General features: G+C 35.7%; 1 protein-coding gene and 1 pseudogene across 3 annotated transcripts in view; both read right to left on the bottom strand.

Moving 5' to 3' along the window:
* SMCHD1 (structural maintenance of chromosomes flexible hinge domain containing 1) overlaps nucleotides 1-26,195 on the bottom strand; it is a 155,120-nt gene that overhangs the window by 23,208 nt on the left and 105,717 nt on the right. For 2 of the 3 annotated variants that reach the window (XM_032152699.2, XM_058438574.1), the window contains 10 exons: nucleotides 20,121-20,208; nucleotides 18,624-18,755; nucleotides 17,080-17,232; nucleotides 11,170-11,296; nucleotides 10,882-11,001; nucleotides 9,311-9,396; nucleotides 8,540-8,662; nucleotides 4,986-5,176; nucleotides 3,036-3,145; nucleotides 2,711-2,781 (listed from right to left, as the gene is read on the bottom strand). In XM_032152699.2, the coding sequence (XP_032008590.1) occupies nucleotides 2,711-2,781; nucleotides 3,036-3,145; nucleotides 4,986-5,176; nucleotides 8,540-8,662; nucleotides 9,311-9,396; nucleotides 10,882-11,001; nucleotides 11,170-11,296; nucleotides 17,080-17,232; nucleotides 18,624-18,755; nucleotides 20,121-20,208 (1,201 nt within the window). Of the gene's footprint in view, nucleotides 1-2,708; nucleotides 2,782-3,035; nucleotides 3,146-4,985; nucleotides 5,177-8,539; nucleotides 8,663-9,310; nucleotides 9,397-10,881; nucleotides 11,002-11,169; nucleotides 11,297-17,079; nucleotides 17,233-18,623; nucleotides 18,756-20,120; nucleotides 20,209-26,195 lie in introns of those variants that run through there. The other variant, XR_009213508.1, reaches the window with a different exon arrangement.
* LOC116470107 (small nucleolar RNA U13) lies at nucleotides 5,947-6,036 on the bottom strand (annotated as a pseudogene).

The raw sequence follows: 26,195 nt of genomic DNA, 5'->3' as shown, positions 1-26,195 counted from the left end.
AGGGAAGAGTTATGGTAGAAGGACAGACAGTTTGGCTCTCCTTTTATAATGATTCTGGAAATACTACTTTCACAGACAGTTTCTCAATTCTCCCTCAACCTCGATTCTACCTCACTAAGTACACTATTAGGACAAAAAAAGTCATGACAGTGTTTGCAAATTCTGCAAATTCTGCAATGAACAATATTACAACTCTGAAACCCAACAATGTTACCAAGGAATGTCATAAGAGCTTTTTCTTAGAAGAGTTTTAAAATAATATTTGATTGGCAAAGTTATATATGACTTCATTTAGAAACCTGGAAGCAAGGAAATCAATATGTGCTATTATCAATTATGAAGAATAAATTCTATTCTTTTGTCACATGTGTGCTATAACATTTTTGCAAAACTAGTATTGGTATCTTTCATCAGTTTTAAGATATTTTCAGCCATTAGTTCTTCAAATATTGCCTATAATCCTTTTATAAACGCTCTCCTCTTGATACTCTGATTAAATTTTGGTTAGATGCTCTCTCATTCTACCCTCCATGTCTCTTCAACTTCTTTGTCTTACATTCCATTTTCTCTTTCTCTCTGGGTTGCAGTCTGAATATTTTTTTCTGACCGTCTTTTTAATTCACAAATTCTGAAGATGTTAAACCTGCTCAGTTAGTATTTAATTTCTATTACATCTTTTGATTTTTAGAAGCTCTATTTGATTTTTTCAAGTTGACTTATTCTTTTCTCATTTTCAACACTTTCATTTTTTGAACTATATTAATTAACAATTAATATAGATATTTTTCAATTTAACTTGTTCCTTTCTCATTTTCAACACTTTCATTTTTTAAACTATATTAATCAAATATTAACACTTTAAAAATATTTGCTCTCATTTTCAATATGGAAATTATTTCCATTCAAAAACAACGGTGAAATTCCTCCAGAAAACATTTGTGTTTGCTTCAATCAGATATCTAAGGATACTACTAGTCCAGCACATGAAACCAAATGTTTACCTTGAAGGTTTTCAGAACATCCAAGTAGTATGAATACAGGTTGCAAATAGATATTACAGTCAATTGTTATGTTGATGAATTCTCTAGAAAAATATTTAACTTTTAAACTTTTCCGCTTACTGCCAAAGTTCAAGAGAGAGAATTTTCTGGTAGTTCCCTGAAGCAGCTGGAGTTGAGATGAAGGTGGCAAGTTTAAAGGTTTGTTTACCCTTATACTAAGGTTTCCCCCCACAGAGGGGGGGTGTCCCCAGTTATCAGATTCCCCATGTTGTTTAGAGCCCGGGTTTTGTCTCCTACCCTTAAGCCCCTCGAGGGAGTGAAAAACCAATGCTTAAGTTCAATTAGTCTGGCAAACGTTCTCACTGCAAAAATCTGGCATTAGTGTTCTGTTTATCTCTCCAGGTTCCCACTTCCACTTAGAATCCTTACTTTCTTGCCAGTTCATTAAGACATATATCTGAAATAGCATTTTAGCTAATCTCAGCTGGAGTTTCCAATGGCTATCTGGTTTGTCTAATTCATCGTATAACCCTCAGTGCACTGTGCCTAGTGATATGCTGGAACCAGCTTGTACTGGGTCACGAAAGCCAGGTCTCCTGAACACCACATTCATATAGGCATGAAGGACTTCATACAGACTGCTGGAAATCATCCATGATACAAGTACTTACACCATAGAAATTGGCAAAAGCTGCAAATCAGGGACTTCCACATGCCTCCTCAGAGAGCATGAGGACTAATATGTTGTTGTTTAAACTTACAATTTAGAGTGTTATATATATAGCAGCAGTAAATAACTGAAATATTTATTTTACCAAACTACCCTCCAAAGGCGCTATGGGCTAAACTGTGCTCCACCATAATCTTTTATTTATTTACTTTTTACAAGACCAGTCAAGTAGACTAGTGAGAAGGGGAGGAAAGAATAAAACAAAGAGTTAGATCTGTAGTTGACTGTAAACAATCAATTGAGATAACTCATTACCTTTGTTTGGGACCAGCCCCAACAAATCCATGTTAAAGTCCATAACCCCCAGTCCCTCAGAATGTGACATCATTTGGAGATGGGGTCTTTACTGAGATAATCAAGTTAATATGAGGTCACTGCAGTGGGCCCTAATCCAATATGACTGGTATCCTTACCACAAGGGGGAAATTTGAACACAGTCACACACAGATGTGAAGAGACAGGGGGAAGAGAGTCCTCATCTACAAGTCAGGGAGGGGCCTGGAACAGATCCTTCATTCACAATCTTTAGAAGTAACCAACCCTCCTGAAATTGTGAATTTGGATCTCCAGCTTCCAGAACTGTGATACAATAAATTTCTATTATTTAAGCGACCCAGTCTGTTGTGGGACAGTAATATTTCTATTATTCACATCAGTTAATGGCTGCCCTAGAAAACCAATACAAAGGGCTACAGCAAATTACATTTTACACCAAGATTACCTGACAGTACTTTTTTCCAATCCTAACAGACACTGTTTTGAGTCTTAGACAATTTCGTAGCCCCAAAACACATCTATTTAAATTTGCATCCTGGTCCATTCATTCCTACATTTTGCCTATTTTTAAGTTGCTTATCAATTTGCAGAATTTAAATTGGTTTTGAAAAGGCTACTTAGTCATTTGTATATGTATCATCAAAGGGACATGATATACATTAAAACTGAAGTCTACAAATTTAAAAAGAAATCAAATACATACCTCTTTTCTATAATGATTGGCCGCATCCAGATTATCCAAAATAATGGTGTCTCCTAACAGCATACCAAATACTAAAAAAGTCAATAAATGAATTTTGAAAATTATGATATTTTCCTTGGTCATATTAAAATATAATGCACATTGCAAGCCTTTCTTTGAAAGAGTGCTAGTATTCATTCTAATTTTATTTGTACTCTAAAAAATATTGATAAAACTATGACTGATAAGCAAAATAAGAATATAAATTTTCATTATCAGTAATTTATAGATTTGTACCACAAATTTAACATCTGTACAAAAGTAAAGTCACCATAATGTCTTTTACCTGTTTCACAATGTTCTATATTATCTGGAAATGTTAACAAGTCTCGAGCAAAGACTGGATCTCCAATGGGTTTAAAATACAATTTTCCATTTCGGAAATGAGGTAGAGGTCTAAATAAAAATAAATTTTAAAGCACATGACTTTTTAATTTTAAAAAAGACAATATGGAAAACATGAATATATTGCACATCATTTTGATCATACAATCAACTCCCAATCCACCACAAGTGATACTTCTAAATGATCAGCTATTATGCCCTTAGAAATGGAAACAATATTGACGATATAAAAAATCTACTTGGTTTTATCTGTACTACTACCCTCTATTAGTTTGTATTAACAATAAATAACAGTTTCATTTGACAAGGAAAGAAAAAAAGTAGCCTCTAAAGCTGGTTCGAAATGAGAGTATGAATGACGTAACCGTTCATGTGAAGAGTGGTCACAGAATGACTAGGGGAAGGGGCAAGGCCCAAGACTGAGACACATATGAGGAAGGCAGCTCTATGTCCTGTCTCCCTGTCCTTCCCACACAATAGGAAGAGCAATTGAAGCCAGTAGATGATAACAATGGAATTTCAGAGATGGTAGTTGATTGGGGTGTCAGAGACTTTCCCTTCAACACAGGTGGGGAGGAGCTCTAGTTAACTCAATCTCAGTAAGAGGGAGAATACCAGAAACAGAGAGGATAACTCGTTTCTAGAACAAACATTAGCCCTAAATGTCAAATCCATATTTTCCCTAAATCAACGATCCTTAACTTAGTCTCCAGGGATTACAGAGATAAAGAAGCCCTCCTGGAGAAAAAAATTCTCACAAAAAGTATTAGGGTGTGGGGGGTGCATGCCTCTAGTCCCAGTTACTTGGCAGGCTGAGGGAGGAGGATCACTTGAGCCCACAAGTTTGAGGCTACAGTGAGCTATGACTGTGCCTGTGAGTAGCCACTGCACTCCAGCCTGGGAAAGTGAAACCCGTTCTCTTAAGAAAAGAAAAAGTATTACCCTTATCAACACAGTAACTATGACCCGTCAGGATTTCCCATGCTGTTCCTTTGAGTACTGACTAGCTGCAGAGTGGCAGATTTTAGAATCCGATAGATCTGAGTTCATTATACAGCTGTTTCCTCAATCTATTTTTAGATTTATAAGATGAAATAACAAGTTTACTGACATAGTAGACTCTTAATGAGACCCCATTCTCCTTCAAGTCCCCATTTCTATGCAATTACAGGCCATGAAAAGCTTTGTTTAGTAATCTGAGAAAATATTGACTAATAAATACTCTGTTATACATTTTTATTTTTTGTTAGTATTTCCTTCCTGTCTTTAGGTGCATTTTAAAAAGTAGGCCTAATCAGAGTACACATAAAATATAAAAAAGGGGCTGGGTGCAGTGACTCATACCTGTAATCCTAGCAGTATGGGAGGCTGAGGTGGGAGGACTGCTTGAGCCCAAAAGTTTGAGACCAGCCTGGGCAATATAGCAATAAAAAAAAAAAAAATGTATCTGGGCATGCTGGCATGCACCTGTAGTCCCAGCTACTTGGGAAGCTGAGGTGGGAGGGTAGTCTAAATCCAGGGAGGCTGAGGCTGCACTGAGTTGTGATCATGCCCAGCCTGGCTGACAGAGCAAGACTGCATCTCAAAAAATAAAAATCAAAAATTAAAAAAAAAATTTTATGTCTTTGTGTGTATACATTACATATACATGTAATGTATGTCTTTGTGTGTATACATTACATATATGAATAATATTTAATTGGCAAATAAAACATAACCAGCATATGTAATGAAAAATGCCCATTTGTGATGAAGACAAAAATAATGTAGATAATTCAAGTCAATTCTCTGTTTTAGGTATCTTTTAGAGAAATCATTTTTAAATTCAAGGCTTTGATAAAAAACAGAAAATATATTTCAGAAAAAAACATTACTTTCATTTTTTTCTAACCTTTTCCAATCTGGAAGAGTCTTCTTATAAATAGAATCAAGGGGCAACACCTGCTGACGACCTTGGGTTTCATCATAGATACGACGTGCAGCGTCAGTGGTTAGGGTGACTACACAGTCCATGTCACTCGCCAGATGCCAAGAAATAACCATCGCAGCTCTATCATCTTCAATTTGTGCTAGATGTGCAATCTATAACCCATTTTCATAAAATCAAGTAAAAAAATATAAAATCCATATATAAAAATTTGATATTATGTTAAAAGCCCAAGCCTAGGTAAAAAAAACTTTTCTGAAACACATGAATTAAAAATAAATTGTCAAGTTGTTAAAAAATTAACTTGAATATATTAAACATTCTATTCTGCTATTAAATTAAATTTTTTTTCTAAAGATTAAACTCTAGTAAAGCTGCAAATGAGCAAATAAAAATATTAGGAATTTTTCCTTCTTTTCTCAGACCGTTCAGGGATGAAATAATTAGAAATTTTATTAGCTAGTATTATATACTTTTTTCACATTTTAACACTCTATAAATGGGATCTGTCTTATTGGTAAAATAATCATAAAGTACACTTAAATAATATACACATAAAATAATGCAGTTCAATTAAACATAAATACAGTTAATATGCCCTTCCCTTCTAAGTAAATACTTTACTCCAATATTACAGCATTCCTTTCAGAAAACAAATCTAAACATCACAAATAAGAATTGTTTCTTCTGCTACTCAGGAGGCTGAGGAAGGAGGATAACTTGAGCCCAGGAGGTAGAGGCTGCAGTGAGCCGAGATTGTGCCACTTCACTACAGTCTGACAGAGCAAGATCCTGTCTCAAAAAAAAAAAGAAAAAAGAATTGTTCCTTTTGTTTCTGTTTCTAGGAACAATGCTTTGGGGCTTAGAATAAATAAATAATTACAAATCCTTGCTTCAGTCACAAGTATTCTTTTTCTTTCCCTCAGGTCAGACAGGTAATGTGCCAACAGTGTAACAAGGTTCAAGGGTGGCATATCTCACACATGTGCGTGAACAACCAATCATCAACAAGCATTCTTGTTCAAAGTCAAGTCCACCAAGGTTGGACTACTGTGGCCAGTATCAAAGCCTAATTCATTGGGCTAGGATGGTGGTGTCTACCCTTTAATCTTACTTGATCTGGTAGCACAAACCTGCTCTAGCAATAAGAACATTGTGTGTCACTTTTAGAAACATCAGGCTGGACATGGTGACCCACGACTGTATTACTAGCACTTTGGGAGTTGAGGCAAGCGGAGTGCTTGAGCCCAGGAGTTTGAGACCAGCTTGGGCAACATCACGAAACCCCATCTCCACTAAAAATACAAAAAAATTAGGGGGGCATGGTGGCACGAAACTGTAGTCCCAGCTACTCAGGTGCTGAGGTGGGAGGATGACCTGAGCTCAGAAAGTCCAGGCTGCAGTGAGCCGAGATGCACTACTGCACTCCAGCCTGGGCGACAGGAGTGAGATCCTGTCTCAAAAAAAGGCCAAAAAACAAAACACATCCTAACATCTACCCTTATATTCTTATTCTCTAGAAGTTAGTGGAATAAAGATAAGAAAATGAACATGCAAAAAAACTAGTAAATGTAAATGAAAATGAAAACAATGTTCTAGCCAATGGAGAAAGAATTAGTAGCGGCAAATGAAATGTAAGCAGAAGAAATGGCTTGTGACATTTAGATGTGTTTTGTAAAAGAAATACCAGGATACTGTCATAAAACCTATTTAGAAGGGCATGTTAATTATAACTATAATATGTTTAACTGAACAAAAAAATCTTAAAACTGCTACTACATCTTCCTAATTTAGAGATGGGATTTCAAGATATTTGGAATTGAGGAAGAAATGTGTAAAACATCTAAGTTACTTGAGGTATTCGCGATGTTAAAAATAAATACATTTTGAAGTTTGGGGGAAAAAAGTCTCCCCTTGTTCCTACTATATTTCTACGATTATTTATTCTAGGGTTTTTTTATTTTTTGGAGACAGAGTCTCGCTCTGTCGCTCAGGCTGGAGTGCAGTGGCATGATCTCAGCTCACTGCAACCTCCGCCTCCCAGGTTCAAACAATTCTTCTGCCTCAGCCTCCCGAGTAGCTGTGATTACAGGCACATGCCACCACGTCTGGCTATTTTTTGTATGTTTTATTAGAGACAGGGTTTCACCAGGTTGGCCAGGCTGGTCTCAAACTCCTGACCTCAGGATATGCGCCCGTCTTGGCCTCCCAAAATGTTGGGATTACAGGTGTGAGCCACCGCGCCCGGACTATTCTAGTTTTATAATAAATGCCAGGAAGAGTATTTTTTAAGGAAGCTAAGGGAAAAGACTAAGGATGACATGGAGGGATTGTAAAGTTTTCTCCAACTGGTTAGGGTAGGGTTTGTACTTCTGAGGGGACAAAAGAGAAACTATATAAAATGAAATTTCAAAGATTTCCCTCAGATTTTCAAGACATGCAATGGGAAATATTTAAAAAGGAGACTTTAAAATACATTTCTCTTGCTAAAATTTATATGTTGGTAAAAATCTCACATATTGTCCAAGAATTTTGTATTGGATAAACTATTAAAATGTGGAAGCCATATATTTATATGCTTAGGATCAAAGAACTGCTTTTTTCTAAAAATTGGAATATTTTAAAACATTGTATATTAGCAACTTGTTTCCTAATGCATAAATTTATATTTAATTTGAATTAAAATTCAACTAATTTTTCAGTTTTCAGATTTGAGGTTTGGGTAATAACGTAACACGGTTTTGGTCATACACATTGCTACACGTTACCCCCTATTTTCAGTGGACAGTATATTTGTGAAGTTATAGGGCATATAAAAAAACTACCACAGACTTCAGAGTCAGAGAGACCTTGAGTCACATCTAAGCTCTGCCTTTAACTATATTTTAACAAGTTATTTGAGCTCCTTGAATTTAAATTTATTTATGTATAAATGAGAAATACTACAAATAATAGTTCATACGGTGGTTATAAAGTAGAATATACATGTATAGGCAATAACCAAAGACTCCAGAGTCAGACTACTTGGGGTTTCACCCCTGGCTCTGCCACTTGCTATCTGTGCAACTCGGAACAAGTTACTTGACCTCGGTTTCAGCTGGGCATGGTGGCACATGCCTGTAGTCACAGCTACTTGAGGGGCTGAGGCAGGAGGATCACTTGAGCCCAGGAGGTGGAGGGAGCAGTGAGCCACAGTCTTACCATCGCACTCCAGCCTGGGTGACAGACCGTCTCCCCCTCCAAAAACAGAGCTGCATGAGATGAAAGCAACTCTAAGTAAACAACAAGCCTTGAACTAATAGATGTTAACAACTTCTGCCACAGCCCTCAATAGTAACATTACAGATTTCAGTTTTAAACTCTGCCAAATCCCTATTGCAATAATGAGAGCAGGTACTTTATTGGAAAGAAGTAAATTACAAAGAACCTGACACTTTTTTGTCACTTTTAGAAGACCCGTTTTAAACAAACAAGATAATAAAATGTACTGCCTTTCAAAAGGCTTAATAAACACAAACCTTTCCCAAAACATCTCCACTGCCTTTAGTATAGTTTGGAAGAGTACACGATCTTCTAGGTTTTTTCTTCAGTTCTTCTTGTTCTGATAGCTTTCTTTTCAGAAGTGCTTCAATGTGTGGCACCTATAATTTATAAAGAAAAATTAACTACAAGACCAATTACTCTTGAACCAGGCAACCCATAATGACAGTGGAGAAAAATTAACAATTTAGATAACTCAAGAATATAAAGTTGGTAAGTAGGCATTATTTAAAAAAAAAAAACAAAAACAAACTATCAGAAAATACACACACACACACAAAGAAAACACTATTTAGAAAATCATGGTTATAGTAATATAAAGTTCCCACTTCACTGAATTTAAAAAAATCTTAGCCAAGAAATACACTACCTATAATAGGACTTCTCTTTGAAACCGAGTTACACATATAAAAGAATACAAATTTTAAAAATCTAGATTGCTTTTTATTTTCTCTTATTTTGTTTACCACCACGTGTAGTGGTTATGCAGCCTTTTCAATGCAGTACTTGAACTGATGTATTATTAATTGCATTTATTGGTGTCACTACATTAAAAATACAAATTGCAATTTCTTTGAATAGAGCACTCTATCATTTGTTAGTCATTTTTAATGTCTAGTGACTATAATGCACACGTCTTTGTACCCTAAAACAACAATACCCAGCATTCCTAATAAAAACTGAATAATTGAGAAAACTGTAGAATAGACTTTAATAAAAAATCTTTCACATATAGTTGGAAGCTGTACCTGTTGTGTTGTAGGAATGTCAATATTATGTATTTTTAGTTCATTTCGCAATTGGGCCTCTTTTAATCTTGCTTCTTCAACTTGACCTAAAATTAAAAAACAAAAAATTTGCATCAATTTCTGATAGCCCCCAAATCACAGTTTTTGAAAAATATTTTTAAATTCCTTTTGTTTTTTCCTTTTAATGTCTGTTGCTAAAATGAAAACTGATAGGTGACCATTTTAGAAATTCAAAATTAAACGATACATCTTAAGGCTCAATTCTGATATACAAAAATGAGAAAACAAAACTAATGCAACTAAAGGGAGATATGATATACTGCAAACTCCTAGTAATCTTGGGTACGTTACTTAATCCATGAGTATACATAATTTATACATAATTGCACAAGGTTGTTCTCAAAGACTTTATAAAAACAATTTTTAGTGCTACACAAATGACATATCTCATTACTAGATTTAGCTCCTATTATATTCTAAATATCCTTGATCTTGTGCAGGCATACACAAAAGTGAGTACTTTGAGGCAAGCAGTAAATATTGCTTGGTTAACTTGATCAAAATAACACAAGGCCAAAAACCTTAGCAAAAAAATATGACAAATGAAAAGGGAAGAGATGATAGAGCACAACTCAGAAAATGTCTTGTCTTTCAATTATATGAAACATTATTAAGAATTGCAGCAAATGTAGGCCGGGTGTGGTGGCTAACGCCTGTAATCCTAGCACTTTGGAGGGGGGGCCAAGGTGGGCAGATCACTTGAGGTAAGAAGTTCGAGACCAGCCTGGCCAACATGGTGAAACCCTGTCTCTACTAAAAATACAAAAATCAGCCAGGCGTGGTGGCATGTGCCTGTAATCCTAGCTACTCGGGAGGCTAAGGCACGAGAATCACTTGAAATTGGGAGGCAGAGGGTGCAGTGAGTGAGATCATGCCACTGCACTCCAGCCTGGGCGACAGAGTGAGACTGTGTCTCAAAACAAAACAAAACAAAACAAAACAAAACAAAACAAAACAAAACACAAAACAAAACAAAACAAAACAAAACAAAACAAAACAAAACAAAACAAAACTGCAGCAAACTTTCTGTGAATTGACTCAAGAATAATTTACATATTTCAGTATCAGTGTGTGCTGCCCCAGATATCTCCATAGTATGACAAACTGCGGATATTTGAAGTAAAATACATACAGCTCATTACCCAAATGAAAAATTACATTACACATCACTCCCTTGGTGATCTTATTATCCAGTATCTTTTGCCAGAAGCTAGAGCTAAATATAAACATTATTATTACGTAGAAAGCCTTAAATTTTCCACAGGTCCAGATTCCTAACAGAACGTGTCGATTTCTTATAAGTAAGCAGGATACAAATTTATTTAAAATAAGAAATACTTCATCTTAAGAATTCTCAATGACAGTATCAACCATCATTACCACCTTTCTGCAACATTCTGCATTTTATTTGTGATTTAGGAAAGTGGAAGCATGTTTGTGTATCATGATCTCACCTTCTGCCTCATCATTCCCCAAAGCAAAATTTTTGTCTTGAATACAAAATGACTTACATTTCATTTCATTAAGAAGCTGGTGGCTGGCTTCAAATAAACTTTTATACATAATAATAGACTGAGATAATTGGTCCTTTTCTTTTGTAAGTGCTGCCATTTGTTGCTGCTTCTTAACATCTAAGAAAAAAAATTGAGATAATTTAAATAATTTAAAAACTGACTTTTCTAAAATACATCATAAAGTGATTAGATAGCTAATAAACACCAAGTTAATGGAAAGCAAAACAAGGTTATCTAAAGTATCACTAACAATGGAGTTTAACCATTTATTTCCTAGAAACTTACCATTGTAAAACATGAACGGTAGGATATATGGTTCTAAGGTTCTTGATAAAAGTGGTAGCCGGGGCTCAAATACAATAAAATATTCAGTACTATCCCTTCCAGGACTGCTTTCTGCCAGCACCAGACTCTGTACATATAAACAAACAATAGGGGAAAACAAGATTTAAAAAGAAAATTTTCAACATATAAATGTTACATAACTCATTATGCTGTTTTCAAGTAAGTGGTTAATTTTAAAGGCCAAAGGCATAGGCTGATCCTTAAGATTCCATTAAACCATCATCACCACCACCACTACCCAAGACATACAACTTTTTACCTTCTGGTATTGGTTTGAAAGCCAAATGATCATATCAATAAACAGCTTATGTGAAAATTATATATGATAAAAAATTTCAAGAAAAAGTTATTTCCTTCACATTAGAAATATCGATGGCCACTTACAATTTTGACCTGTAAAATCTTCTTGATTCTAATCTCTAAATTGAAAGCAGCATGAAACAGCTGATAGTGTGAAAGTTATAAAAACAATCACAAAGCTCAATGCTGAGTTTAAGTTACAGCTGTTATCATGGAAATAGACCCATCAAAGTCCCAGGTGACAGAACAAGAGATTTTGAAAAGCTCTAAGGATTTTTTAAATTGCGTTTTTCTCATTAATGGATAAAAAACCTTTTGATATACTTTAAGACCATAACATATAACTAGTAAATGACACAAATATATTTTTATCTGAAATGATTTTTTCACACAGTTCTAAGGGAAACAATGATAGTAGCTGTTTTTGTTTAGACTATAACAATACAATTTACAGAGAAGTAGTATTTTTAAAAATCTAAATCAATATGGCACTGTAGGTCAATCCATGAAATAAAATTATAAATTACAGCTCACAGACTTTTTCCCAAAGAATATAGAATACAAGCCCACCATTAAATCAACTGCCAATCAGTTTCTGAATGTGGTTTTCAATAGACTTACATAAATGCAAACATGTATTTAAAAAATACTGTTTGCATTTTAAAAATAAGTAACATATACTTTAGCAACTTGCTTTCAGCACTCGATTTGATCAATTCATGTGAATGTATAGATGCCAATTTAAAATTTATGCATAGTACACTATACTACTCATTCATTGGGTGGCAAATATTTAGTATGTTTACAATTTTTAAACAATTATCTATAATATAGCAAAAATACATCTCCAAATGTTTCTCTGCAAATGTGTTTTCTGGGATGAATAATAAGTATAAGTTTATTTTAAAAGGTAAGTATCAAATTTCCCTTACAAGAAGCTGTATCAATTTATCCTCTCACCAGCAGTATACGGGAGTGCCCAATTCCCCTTATGCTGGCTAACATTTAATATCAATCATATTTTTTTCTAAAAAGGGGAATTAAAAAGCAACCAGTCATTATTATTTTAACTAACATCTCCCTGAGTGGTATTGAAATCATGCTTCTTATGTTTACAGGTTATTTATATTTTCTTTTCCATTAATTGCCTACTCATATTCTTTGCCCATTTATTTTTCTACTGGTTTGTCTTTTTTAATTGATTTGCAAGTAGTTCCTTAGCAGGTTTTAGAAATCTGTTCAATATATCAGTCCTCTAATTGTATGTATCTAACATACAGTCATGCACCACATAACAACATTTCATTAACAAAGGACCACATGTACAATGGTGGCCCCAAAAGATTATAATACTGTATTTTACTATACCTTTTCTATGTTTAGATACACAAATACTATTATGTTAAAATTACCTACAGTGTTCAGTACAGTCACATACTGTACAGGTTTGTAGCCTAGGAGAAATAGGTTATGCTGCTGGGCGTGGTGGCTCACGCCTACAATCCCAGCACTTTGGGAGGCCGAGGTGGGTGGATCGTCTGAGGTCAGAGTTCGAGACAAACCTGGCCAACATGGTGAAACCCTGTCTCTACTGAAAATACAAAAATCAGCTGGGTGTGGTGGGCATGCGCCTGTAGTCCCAGCTACTCGGGAGGCTGAGGTGGGAGGATTGTTTGAACCCGGGAGGCGGAGGTTGCAGTGAGCCAAGAGTGCACCAATGCACTCCAGCCTAGGTGGCAGAGCAAGACTGTCTCAAAAAAACAAAAAAAAAAATGGAAATAGGTTATGACATATATCCCAGGTGTATAGTAGGCTATATCACCTAGGTTTAAGTATACTCTACGATATTTACACAACAATGAAATCACCTGATATATTTCTTAGAACATATGCCCGTCATTAAGTGATGACATGACTGCATATAGCAAAATCGATATTTCTCCTCAATTTACTACCTTAAAAACTTTTTTTTCTACTACAGAATCAGATAATAAACCTGATCATCCAGTGTCAACAATTATCAACACAATGTCACTGTTCTTTTAATTCTGTTTAAGATATGCTTACAGTACATAAAGTGTAACCTTTTTTTTTTTTTTTTTTTTTTTTTTGAGACAGGGTCTTGCTCTGTCACCCAGCCTGGAATGCAGTGGCATAATCATGGCTCACTGCAGTCTCAACCTCTCAGGCTTAAGCTATCTTCCCACCTCAGCTGCTTGAGTAGCTGGGGCTATAGGTGCATGTCACCATGCTTGGCTAATTTTTTAATTTTTGTAGAGATGGGGTTTTGCCATGTTGCCCAAGCTGGTCTTGAATTCCTGGGCTCCAGCAATCCTTCCACCTTGGCCTCCCAAAGTGTTAAGGTTATAGGCATGAGCTACTGTGCCCAGCAGAAAGTGTAACTTTTAATGTAGTTAAATATAATCTTTTCCTTTTTGTCTTGTTTAAAGAGGAATCTCCTATCTCAAAGTTTTATAGTTTTTAATCCCTGATGCATACCTACCAAGAAAAAAGGATAAACAGAATGACGGAAATGAAGAGAAATAAAGAGTCCCAAACTGGATCCAAGTATAAACGGGTATTTGGCATATGAGAAACAAACAAAGGCATATCAGAATGAAACTCAGACACTGCCATCAGAAATTTCCAGATCATGTAGGCAAATAATACAGTGAATCTGAATGGCACAATTAACAAACTTGAGCAACTACAAATTTAGATTGTAACTTTAAACAAAGCAATAACGTGGAACATTTACAAATATTGGTTGTGCTCTAGACCAGTGTTTCCTAAACTTCCCTAATGGTAAGAATCACCTGCTTGTTAAAAATCAGATTCTACAGCCCTGCTCCAGACATACTAAATCAATATGTGAGGCAGGAGCCAAGAAGGACTTGAGTTTTCTATTTATTCAGTGAGATATCAGGGTCCTCTAGTGGTAAGAGTACATTTACATGCATCATGTGAAGAGATTTTTATATACAGCTGCTGGGAATAGCTAAATCTCTTGTCTGAATCTCAGGAGTATATACAGCAGGCTTAGCAATTTCAAATGACTATAAGGGGGCCATGAAAACTGGACACAGGCTGGGCACGGTGGCTCATGCCTGTAATCCCAGCACTTTGGGAGGCCGAGGCGGGTGGATCACAAGGTCAGGAGATCGAGACCATCCTGGCAAACACGGTGAAACCCCATCTCTACTAAAAATACAAAAAATTAGCTAGGCGTGGTGGCGGGTGCCTGTAGTCCCAGCTACTTGGGAGGCAGAGCTTGCAGTAAGCGGCAATCGCGCCACTGCACTCCAGCCTGGGTGACAGAATGAGACTCTGTTTCCAAAAAAAAAACAACAAACAAACAAAAAAAGAAAACTGGACATAGCCAAACAGGAAAACAGGTAAAGTGGACTAGATGTCTTCTTCCAACACAAATCCACTCTGCATGTTAAGTATGTCTCCCCCCTCCCCTTTGTTTTTCCATGTGGCTTTCATTACCTAATTTTTGTTAGCGCACAAGAAAATTTTACTTTATTCTCCACTATAATAAAAATAGAAGAACAAGTGTGAATATAAGTGGTAAATACACATGTCCTCAATGTCAATAAATGAAAAGAAGTGGCATGGAAGCGGCTGACTGGAAACCAGACACACTGAGAGGAGCAGTCACTATTCAGGGTGCACATACAGCTGGCTAAGAGAATCCTTACCCAGTGTTGACAGATCTTTACATTTCACCAAATAAATGAGAAATGCAGATTTTTTATGTAAAAACTCCAGAACTTTAAATGTTGGAAACTAATTAAAATGAAAATGCTGTATTGGTCAGCCACTGCCAGACCAACTGACAAGTCTTCAGGCCAGGTACAGCTGGCAGGCTCCTACTGTATAAGCCTAATTTTACTGAAACAATGTGACATTGCAATGAGTTAGACACAGAAATGAACAACAACAAAAAAATACAAGAAAAGGTAACATTTCATATCTATTAGTACTGTTAGAATTACTGAAAAGATATCAAGAAAATTAATGGATTTGAAAAAGGGTCAATAAAATCCAGATATATCAAAAATTAAAGAAATAAGGATATCAGAGATAGCACTGTGAATATGATCTGCCCCTCCAATATAAACAAAGGAAAGTTCTAAAAACAAAAGAACATCTCAGGAAAAAGTACTTATATACCAAAGAGCACTAATATTTTTAAGAAAAAAATGAAAATTCTAAAAGAAATGGGCAGTAAACAATCTTAGAAAGATTAAAACCAAAAAATGTCTGACAAAAATAAATTTTTAATCAGATACTTGGTTAGAATTTTTAAGTGTTCACATATAGTGTTTCTAATATGAGTAAGATAGACACATACCTCTGGCAGGAATATAAACTGAAGAGCATTGGCAATAACTACCAAAAGGCTTAAAATATGCATATCCTATCTCTAACACATTCTGCTTCTAGTAATTTCCTAAAGAAATAATATATGCAAAACGATATATAGTCATCCCTTGGTATCTGTGGGGTACTAGTTCTAGGACTCCCACAGATACTCAAATCCATGCATACTCACATCCCTGATATAAAATGGTGTAATATTTGCATACAGCCTATGCACATACTCCATATACTTTGAATCATCCCTAAATTACTTAGTAATAACTACTAAAATGCTATGAAAATAGTTGTTGTATTGTTTATGGAATACTGACAAGAAAAATGTCTGTATGTATTCAGTACAGATGAAATTTTTTTCCCAATTATTTTTGAATCTACAGATGTGAAACCCATGGATATGAGGGGCTGACTATACATAGAAGAAAGCTAATGGAAGCACTGTTGATAAAAACAAACTTTAGAAAAGAACTAAATTTTCACTAAGGATTGATCAAATAAATTGTGGTCATTAATATACAATGATGTACGCTTACTTTTACTAAGAATACATTAGAGATGTTAAACAAGAAAAGATTTTTATAAAGGCACAATTCTATTAATGAAATTTTACACCCTCCGAACATGTATATAAATCATATACACACATGGTATGCAGGCAGCATTAGTGTATATGCCAAAACTCTGGGAGGTAATACTAAATTGCTAATCATCTATTATCTCTGACAGGTGACAATATCTTGATTATTTATGGAGGTTCTTGCACTGTATATTTTTAAAATACAAATAAAACTGTTTTCATTTTAGAAAATGTAGAGTAACAAAGATAAGTTGTTTAATTAAAATTTACCTGGGCTACATTTTTTGTTTCTATCCACGTAACGGCAGCTTTTCAATGAAACATAAAACATCACGTATTGTCACTAAAGTTAAAAACAACTAGAATCAGAGAAAGCTGTTATCCCATAGGAAAAATGGGAGTCTTACTTATAAAGATCCTGGGTTCAATTTGTAATAGCAAAATCAGAAAATATTTCAGCTGACTTTCCAATTTAGTGCTATGATTAGAACATCTTCATAGCTATACAAAAGAAAAGGTGTCTTAATATGGTGGTTAAAAACATTAAATACAGAATTTCTATCTACCAAAAGATATAAAAAATTTACCATGATTTCAGCTGAACCATTCACAAAGGGGAATTCAAGCGTTCTAACTTTCCCAATAAAGAGTGGGGTATCAGTATCTTCCTCATTAGAGCCTTTAATGGTGGCTATTATAGTGCCAACCAAATCAATTCCAGTATGGTTGTTGTAGTCATCCTTAAAACAAAAAATGGAAAACAATTAGAGAAACTGGTCAGAAGATTAAACCCAGAGAAGAGCATGTACAAATCAGAAATAATACAGAGAACCCCCAACATTAAATTATCTGGATCTTAGTCTAAGCACAAAATTCAGTTGTAAGTTTGAGTGTTCCACAGGCAAGAAATAGTTCCACAAACCATAAAAGAACAGGAGACTTCAATACAACAGTTCCTACCTTACTAAATTACAAGGACTCCCATTTTAAAATATCACCTTTTCATGTACTTTTAGCACCTACAGATGTGAAAAGTGCTTAATAAGTTATTATAAACTTGTAGTGACTTTAAATATTTTATTAACACCAGCAGCACCTGTATACATTTGAAAACCAATAGGCCTATATATGTTTCTCACAACGTTTGGTGCTTATACGAGATTCAAAGACCCTTGGAGTAATTCTATGGCACTGTTTACCCCAACAAGATGTTTTGGGAAAAGAAGAGATGTCTAGGGAAGAATAACCAATCATCTAAAACAGGAAAATAAACTGAAAGTAAGACAAGTATCCCACCAACCAAATTTTCCATAAAGGTGCAGTCACACTACTGTGTTTTACATGTTTTTGTTAATATTTTTGACAGCTGTGTTGCTGCTTATGCTTCATGAAATCAGCAGCCTTGGAGGAGCTAATTTTCTTTCTTAACTATGAGCAGTCATCAGAGCAGATCTCTTTAAAAAAAAATACTTAACGTCCTTCAGTCCCCTCAGTGAACTGGACATTGAAGAGTCAATATAGGTCACACTCGTTCGTGATATATACATGAAACAGGTGAGTAAAGGTATGTATTAGGAAAAGTAGCAGCTGGGTGGTTCACAGCTGTAATCCCAGCACTTTGGAAGGCTGAGGCAGGAGGATAACGTGAGGTCAGGATTTCAAGACCAGCCTGGGCAACACAGCAAAACACAGCAAAACCCCACAGAAAAAAATTTAAAACTAGCCAGGTGTGGTGCTGTGTGCCTTGTGGTCCCAGCTACTCAGGAGGCTGAGATGGGAAGACTGCTTAAGGATGCAGTGAGCTATGATTGTGCCATGCCACTCCAGCCTGGGTGACAGAACAAGACACTGTCTCAAAAAAAAAAAAAAAAAAAGGTAGGCAGATTGAGATTTCTGCATTTTGAGTCAGTTCTGCTTATTATATCTGAATTCATTTTATGTATAATGTTATATATTCTCTATTTGTATTCAAATACAAAGGTATTTATAAATATTTAATTCATCTGCACAAGTTTTCCCTATAACCTTAATCGGAGTAATAGACAGAATCCATAAAAATAATTTTGTACCCTAAAATCAAAGATAATTTTTCTTGTTACCCTTCGTAGTTTTGGAAGAAAATAAACATTACCGTGATACTAAGATGTAGATCTCTGACCAAGGTCCTACTGGCAACTGAGCGAACATTAGAAACAGCTGGTGTAGGTGGTTTAATTTTAGGTACTAACTTCACAGGTTGATTAGGCAGGACTTCAACTATAACCTTACAAAACAAAAGAGACATTCTGATTAACAATGTATTGATGCTTTAGCATTTAAGAGGAAGGGAAGACATAACGATGGCATATGCTAAATAAAATTAAATGTTACCCTCTAAAATTTATTTCCATTAATCTTTTAAAAGTAATCAATTTACCTTTAAAATTCAGCATAAAAAAGTTAGGTCAGGTTAATTTTTGGATGTTTACAGCCATCTAAGAACAAACTTAGAGGTATTAAAAAACATAGGTAATTAAAAAAATTAGTTTACCGACAGTTTTTTGTTTTTTTTGAGACAGAGTCTCACTGTGACACCCAGGCTGGAGTACAGTGGTGTGATCTCTGCTCACTGCAACCTCCGCCTCCTGGGTTCAAGCGATTCTCCTGCCTCACCCTCCTGAATAGCTGGGACTACAGGCGTGAGCCCACCATGCCCAGCTGATTTTTGTATTTTTAGTAGAGGAGGGGTTTCGCCATACTGGCCAGGCTGGTCTCGAACTCTTGACCTCAAGTGATCTGCCCACCTTGACCTCCCAAAGTGCTGGGATTACAGGCGTGAGCCACTGCACCCAGCCTATACCAACAGTATTAAATGTAGATGATGTATATTTAAACTACTTGAACATCACTATCCAGAATTCTAATAACTGAAATACTATTTGTTTTTAATTTCCAACTTTCATCATTTTAAAAATTTTATCTTAGATTCGGGGGTGTATGTGCAAGTGTGTTACATGAGTATATTGCGGGATGCTGAGGTTTGGGCTTCTAATGATCCCGTCACCCAAGTAGCAAACACAGTACCTAATAGGTAGTTTTTCAACTCTTGCCCACCTCCCTCTTTCCCCTCTTTTGCAATCCCCAGCGTTTACTGTTCCCATCTTTGTGTCCGTGTGTACCCAATGTTTAGCTCCCACTTGCAAGGGAGAACATGCAGTATTTGGTTTTCAGTTTCTTAATTAATTTACTTAGGATAATGGCCTCTAGCCACATCCACGTTGCTGCAAAGGACATAATTTCGCTTTCTGTTATGGCTGTGTGAAATATTACTAATATTTTTCATGCATGGTTGATATGAGCAACTTTACAACACTACACACTCAATTGTTGAGTCTTTGATATAAAGAGAAATGGAAATGTGACTCCTGTAACAGGTCAAATTATTGAACAAATTTAAACATTCTATACTAATTTTCCTGAAAATTGAATTATTTATATTTCACATCCAATAATTACTTCACTTTTAAACAAAATATTTCATTCATAAACTAAATGAGAAAATGTGAAGCTATTTCATGTAATGCAGAACCAAGGGGGGTAAAAAAGAAAATGTAAAGCTAACTGTGGTATATAAAAAAAGTAAGCAAACCTGTTCACTGTTGAGAATATTTGTTTTATCCATCATAAAACCAAACTGGATACAGTATGTCCCCACTTTATTAGGAATTACTTTATCCCTAAATTTAAAAGAAAGTTAAGATTACTGACAATGTTTGTATAAAGGGGGAGGGAATTCAGAGTCAACATTTCTGTTCTTTCCACAAAAATAAATGAGTAGGAAGAATAGAACTACTAATACTATATTGACCTTCATTCGTTCAACAAGTATTTCTTGCTTACTCCCAGGTTCCTCTTACCTGTACATTCTTTTACAAAACATACAGAATAAAAGTGCTGGATATGGTAAAAATTGAAAGAACAGGAATATGAAGTTGAGAAAGCAGTAAATACGTCAAAAATGCTGAATTATATATCAAGTAAATTTTGCTTCATTTCTACTTTATAAATTTCTAAGCAACAGTTTTGTATTTCAAAATTATAGAACATCCTGCTGATCTTCTATGTAACTTTTTTTCCATTCAAGTACTATTTGAAATATTTAACTATGTATATACAAGGTATTTACTGTGAAACAATTATCAATAACGAACTCAGTGCCTAAGAAGAGGTACACTTATTAACCTATTTTGGTCACGCTTTACCACAAAGAAAATATGGATAATATTCTACAATATGTGCAATGTGGCTCATGATCCCTAGGGTAGCTTTTGCATGTCATTCATATTCTCAAAATACCGGCTCAATGCAGTACAAAGCACAGGCTTTGAATACATACTTGAATTCAAATCCCGGCACTGTAACATCTACGCAACCTTGAAGAAAATTATTTAACCTTTCTCTATATTGTTTTCTCTGAGATGGTAATTCCTAAGAAAGTTATATTGAGAATTTAAACAAGGCTGGGCACAGTGGCTCATGCCTGTAATCCCAGAAATTTGGGAGGCCGAGGCAGGCGGATCACTTGAGGTCAGGAGTTCGAGACCAGCCTGGCCAACATGGCGAAACCCCATCTCTACTATTAATACAAAAATGAGCCAGGCATGGTGGTGTGCGCCTGTAGTCCCAGCTATTAGGGAGGCTGAGGCAGGAGAATCGCTTGAACCCAGAAGGCAGAGGTTGCCATGAGCCAAGATCACTCCACTGCACTCCAGCTTGGGTGACAGAGTGAGACTCTATCTCAAAAAAAAAAAGGCAGAATTAAAACGGACTTCTGCTTCCAAATGGCAGGCCAACCCTTCGTGATGAAAACAGCTGTACAAAAAAAAAAAAGTTGTTTGAAAATGTTAAAGAGTTAATAAGCTAAAGTAAAAAATAACTTAGTAGAATATAAAATAGAAAGGAGGCCCTGGGATATGAATTTCACATTTAAGGATGCTTTAGTCCTGGGAGTAAATTCTAGCAGCACAGGTAAACCTAAAGCAGACCAGCTTGCAAAAGAAATGTAACTTCCGGCCGGGCGCGGTGGCTCATGCTTGTAATCCTAGCACTTTGGGAGGCCGAGGCGGGCGGATCACAAGGTCAGGAGATCGAGACCACGGTGAAACCCCGTCTCTACTAAAACTACAAAAAATTAGCCGGGCGTGGTGGCGGGCGCCTGTAGTCCCAGCTACCCGGAGAGACTGAGGCAGGAGAATGGCGTGAACCCGGGAGGCGGAGCTTGCAGTGAGCCGAGATTGCGCCACTGCACTCCAGCCTGGGCGACAGAGCGAGACTCCGTCTCAAAAAAAAAAAAAAAAAAAAAAAAAGAAATGTAACTTCCTTTGAATCATGTCAATCTCTGAAACTGAACTGAAGTGGTAATAAATGGGTAGCAGCCCAGACAACGGACAGAAGCAAATGTAACACACTCTTATCCTATATATCCAATATTTCTATAATTATTCATAAATAAAATGTCTAGTACAACAATAATAGAATCACCAGATACATGAAGAACAGAACTAGACTGAAAACCAACAGAAACCAAGAGAAAATCACAACAGACCTAAAGGAACTCTAGGCAGACTTTAATACATTGATTAACTGAAAACGTCAAACAGAAATTGGCAACTGAAGGAGGGACTTAACAGAAAATCAGATGTCACCAAAGAGAGAATTAGTTAACTGAAGATAGTTCAAAGTAACCATCTAGAAGGAAGAGAGGTAAAAGAATGGCAAAATTTTTAAAAACTGAAGACCACGAAATCAAAGCCCGTGAAAACCAAGCAGGATGTAAAAAAGAAATCCACACAGACATATCATAGTAAAACTGCTGGGCAGGGGATTGGGTGGGGGCAGGGGAGGAACCAACCACAAAATAACCAAAGGAGGGAAAATACATTTTTTTAAACAATAATGAGACTGACAACAGAATGAGATAGTGAAAGATGGCGGTAAGAAATTGCTGACCTTGAATACCATATGCAGTAAAAATATCCTTCAAGTATGAAGGTGGAATAAAGATATTTACAGGTAAAAATAAGATAATTCATCACCAGCAGACATATTGAAGGAACTTCCTAAGATGGAAAACAATACCAGATGAAAGCCTTGAGTTAAAGATTAACAGAAAAGATAAATGAGTAAATCCAAATAAACACTGATTGTAAGCAACAAAAATGATGCCTTGATAGGTTTAACATGCACAACAAAAAGGCACGTAAATTGGGAGAAAGGAATGGAAGTAAATGTTTTAAGATCCATGCACTGCTTAAAAAGGTAAAAAAATACAAATTATTACTAGACATTGGCATGTCAAGTATACACGTTACAAATCTCCAAGGAAATCACTTAGAGAACAGTGAAAGATTGTATAACTACTAGAAAATGACTATTAGAAACAATAAATCAAAAAGGGAAACAGGAAAGAGAATGGAAAAAACAGTTGGATCACACAGAAAACAAAACAGATCCAAAACCAAATGAATTGGTATATGTAAGACCTAAACTTTCAATGAGAAGACAAAGATTATCAGAAAAAAAAAACGATAATGCCATTTACAAAAGATACACTTAAAAGAATATATATATATATATATATGCAAACACTAATCCTCATGATTCCCAAAGTGGCTTTTACATGTCATTCATAGGGAAAGTTGGTATACTGTTACCAAAGTAAACTTTAAGGCAAAAACATTATTAGAGAAAAAGAATACTTCATAATAATTAAAGGTTTAAATTCCAAGAAAAATATAATAATACCCGCATCGCCAAGTCAATCCTAAGCCAAAAGAACAAAGCTGGAGGCATCACCCTACCTGACTTCAAACTATACTACAAGGCTACAGTAACCAAAACAGTATGGTACTGGTACCAAAACAGAGATATAGATCAATGGAACAGCACAGAGCCCTCAGAAATAACGCTGCATATCTACAACCATCTGATCTTTGACAAACCTGACAAAAACAAGCAATGGGGGAAAGATTCCCTATTTAATAAATGGTGCTGGGAAAACTGACTAGCCATATGCAGAAAGCTGAAACTGGATCCCTTCCTTACACCTTATACAAAAATTAATTCAAGATGGATTAAAGACTTACATGTTAGACCTAAAACCATAAAAACCCTAGAAGAAAACCTAGGCATTACCATTCAGGACATAGGCATGGGCAAGGACTTCATGTCTAAAACACCAAAGCAATGGCAACAAAAGCCAAAATTGACAAATGGGATCTAATTAAACTAAAGAGCTTCTGCACAGCAAAAGAAACTACCATCAGAGTGAATAGGCACCCTACAAAATGGAAGAAAATTTTTGCAACCTAGTCATCTGACAAAGGGCTAATATCCAGAATCTACAATGAACTCAAACAAATTTACAAGAAAAAAACAAACAACCCCATCAAAAAGTGGGTGAAGGACACTTCTCAAAAGAAGACATTTATGCAGCCAAAAGACACATGAAAAAATGCTCATCATCACTGGCCATCAGAGAAATGCAAATCAAAACCACAATGAGATACCATCTCACACCAGTTAGAATGGCCATCATTCAAAAGTCAGGAAACAACAGGTGCTGCAGAGGATGTGGAGAAATAGGAACACTTTTACACTATTGGTGGGACTGTAAACTAGTTCAACCATTGTGGAAGTCAGTGTGGCGATTCCTCAGGGATCTAGAACTAGAAATACCATTTGACCCAGCCATCCCACTACTGGGTATATACCCAAAGGACTATAAATCATGCTGCTATAAAGACACATGCACACATATGTTTATTGTGGCACTATTCACAATAGCAAAGACTTGGAACCAACCCAAATGTCCAACAAGGATAGACTGGATTAAGAAAATGTGGCACATATACACCATGGAATACTATGCAGCCATAAAAAATGACGAGTTCATGTCCTTTGTAGGGACATGGATGAAACTGGAAACCATCATTCTCAGTAAACTATCGCAAGGACAAAAAACCAAACACCACATGTTCTCACTCATAGGTGGGAATTGAACAATAAGAACACAGGGACACAGGAAGGGGAACATCACACTCCGGGGACTGTTGTGGGGTTGGGGGAAGGGGGAGGGATAGCATTAGGAGATATACCTAATGCTAAATGACAAGATAGTGGGTGCAGCACACCAACATGGCACATGGATACATATGTAACAAACCTGCACATTGTGCACATGTACCCTAAAACTTAAAGTATAATAATAATAAAAAAACTAAAAAAAAATACAATAATAATCTAAGTCTGTATGTACCTAATAACAAAGCCTCAAAATATGTATTTTTTTCTCTTATGTAAACTAAGAGAAAAAATAGACAAATCTTCATTCATACTTGGAAATTTACTACACTGCTAGGTGAAACACAAAAAATATAAAAGATATAGAACACTGTACCTCAAATGCAAAAATCACATTATTATCTAGTATATTTGGAACATACACAAAAATTGACTATATACCCAGCACAAAAACAAATAACAACTAATTTCAAAGGATTGAAATCATACAGGGTAAACTAAATTTCACAATTCAGTAAACATCTGAATAAGCCATGGTCAAAGGATGAAATCACAATGAAAATTAGAAAATATTTTAATCCAAGGCCGAGCTCAGTGGCTCATGCCTGTAATCAGCACTTTGGGAAGCTGCAGTGAGAGGACTGCTTGAGACCAAGAGTTTGAGACCAATCTGAGTAACACAGTGAGGCCCTCATATCTACCAAATTAAAAAAAAAAAATTAGCTGGGTGTGGTGACACACATCTGTAGTCCTAGCTACTAAGGAGGCTAAGGTGGGAGGATTGCTTGAATCCAGGAGTTCAAGGCTGTACTGAGTTATAATCACACCATGGACCTCCAGCCAGGGTGAAAGAGCAAGACTCTGGTTCAAAAAAAAGAAAAAAGAAAAAACAATTTTTGATCCAAATACTAATAAAAATAAAATACATAAAACTTGTGAATGCTATTAAAGTTACGCTTAGAAATGTACAGTTCTACATACATATACACATATATATGTTTTGTGTGTGTGTGACCAAAATAAATGAGCTAAAAAACCTTCTCAAGCAGTTTTAATAGAAGTACAAATGAAATGCAAAGTAAATGAAATTAAATAATAAAACACATAAAATATATTTTAAAAGCCCAAAGTTTGTTCTTTAAAAGATCTAAAAAATGGAAATCTCTTACTAAGATTAATCAAGCCACAAGAGAGTACAAATAGTGTCAAGAATGAGAGATCATCACAGATCTTACAGAAAATAAACAGAACAGTATCAACAACAAATTTGAAAATTTAGATAAAATTGATAGTCTGACAGCCAGGCATGGTGGTGCACGCCTATAGTTCCAGCTACTTGGGAGGCTGAGGCAGGAGAATCGCTTGAACAGGGAGGTGGAGGTTGCAGTGAGCTGAGATCATGCAAATGCACTTCAGCCTGGGAAACAGAGTGAGACTCTTTCTCAAAAAAAAAAAAAAGATAGTTTGATAATTACAAGACATCAAAACTGAGCAAGAGACAGGAAATACAAATAGTTCTATAACTTCTGAATTTGAACAAACTGAATCCATCACTAAAACCTTCCCCCCACAAAAACACCAGGCTCAGATGGCTTCGTTGATGAATCTATCACCATTTAAGGAAGGAATAATAACATTCTTG

The sequence above is a fragment of the Hylobates moloch genome, unplaced genomic scaffold (genome assembly GCF_009828535.3).
Source record: "Hylobates moloch isolate HMO894 unplaced genomic scaffold, HMol_V3 SCAFFOLD_5, whole genome shotgun sequence".
Lineage (NCBI taxonomy): Eukaryota > Metazoa > Chordata > Mammalia > Primates > Hylobatidae > Hylobates > Hylobates moloch.
This window is presented reverse-complemented; position numbering and strand designations above follow the sequence as displayed.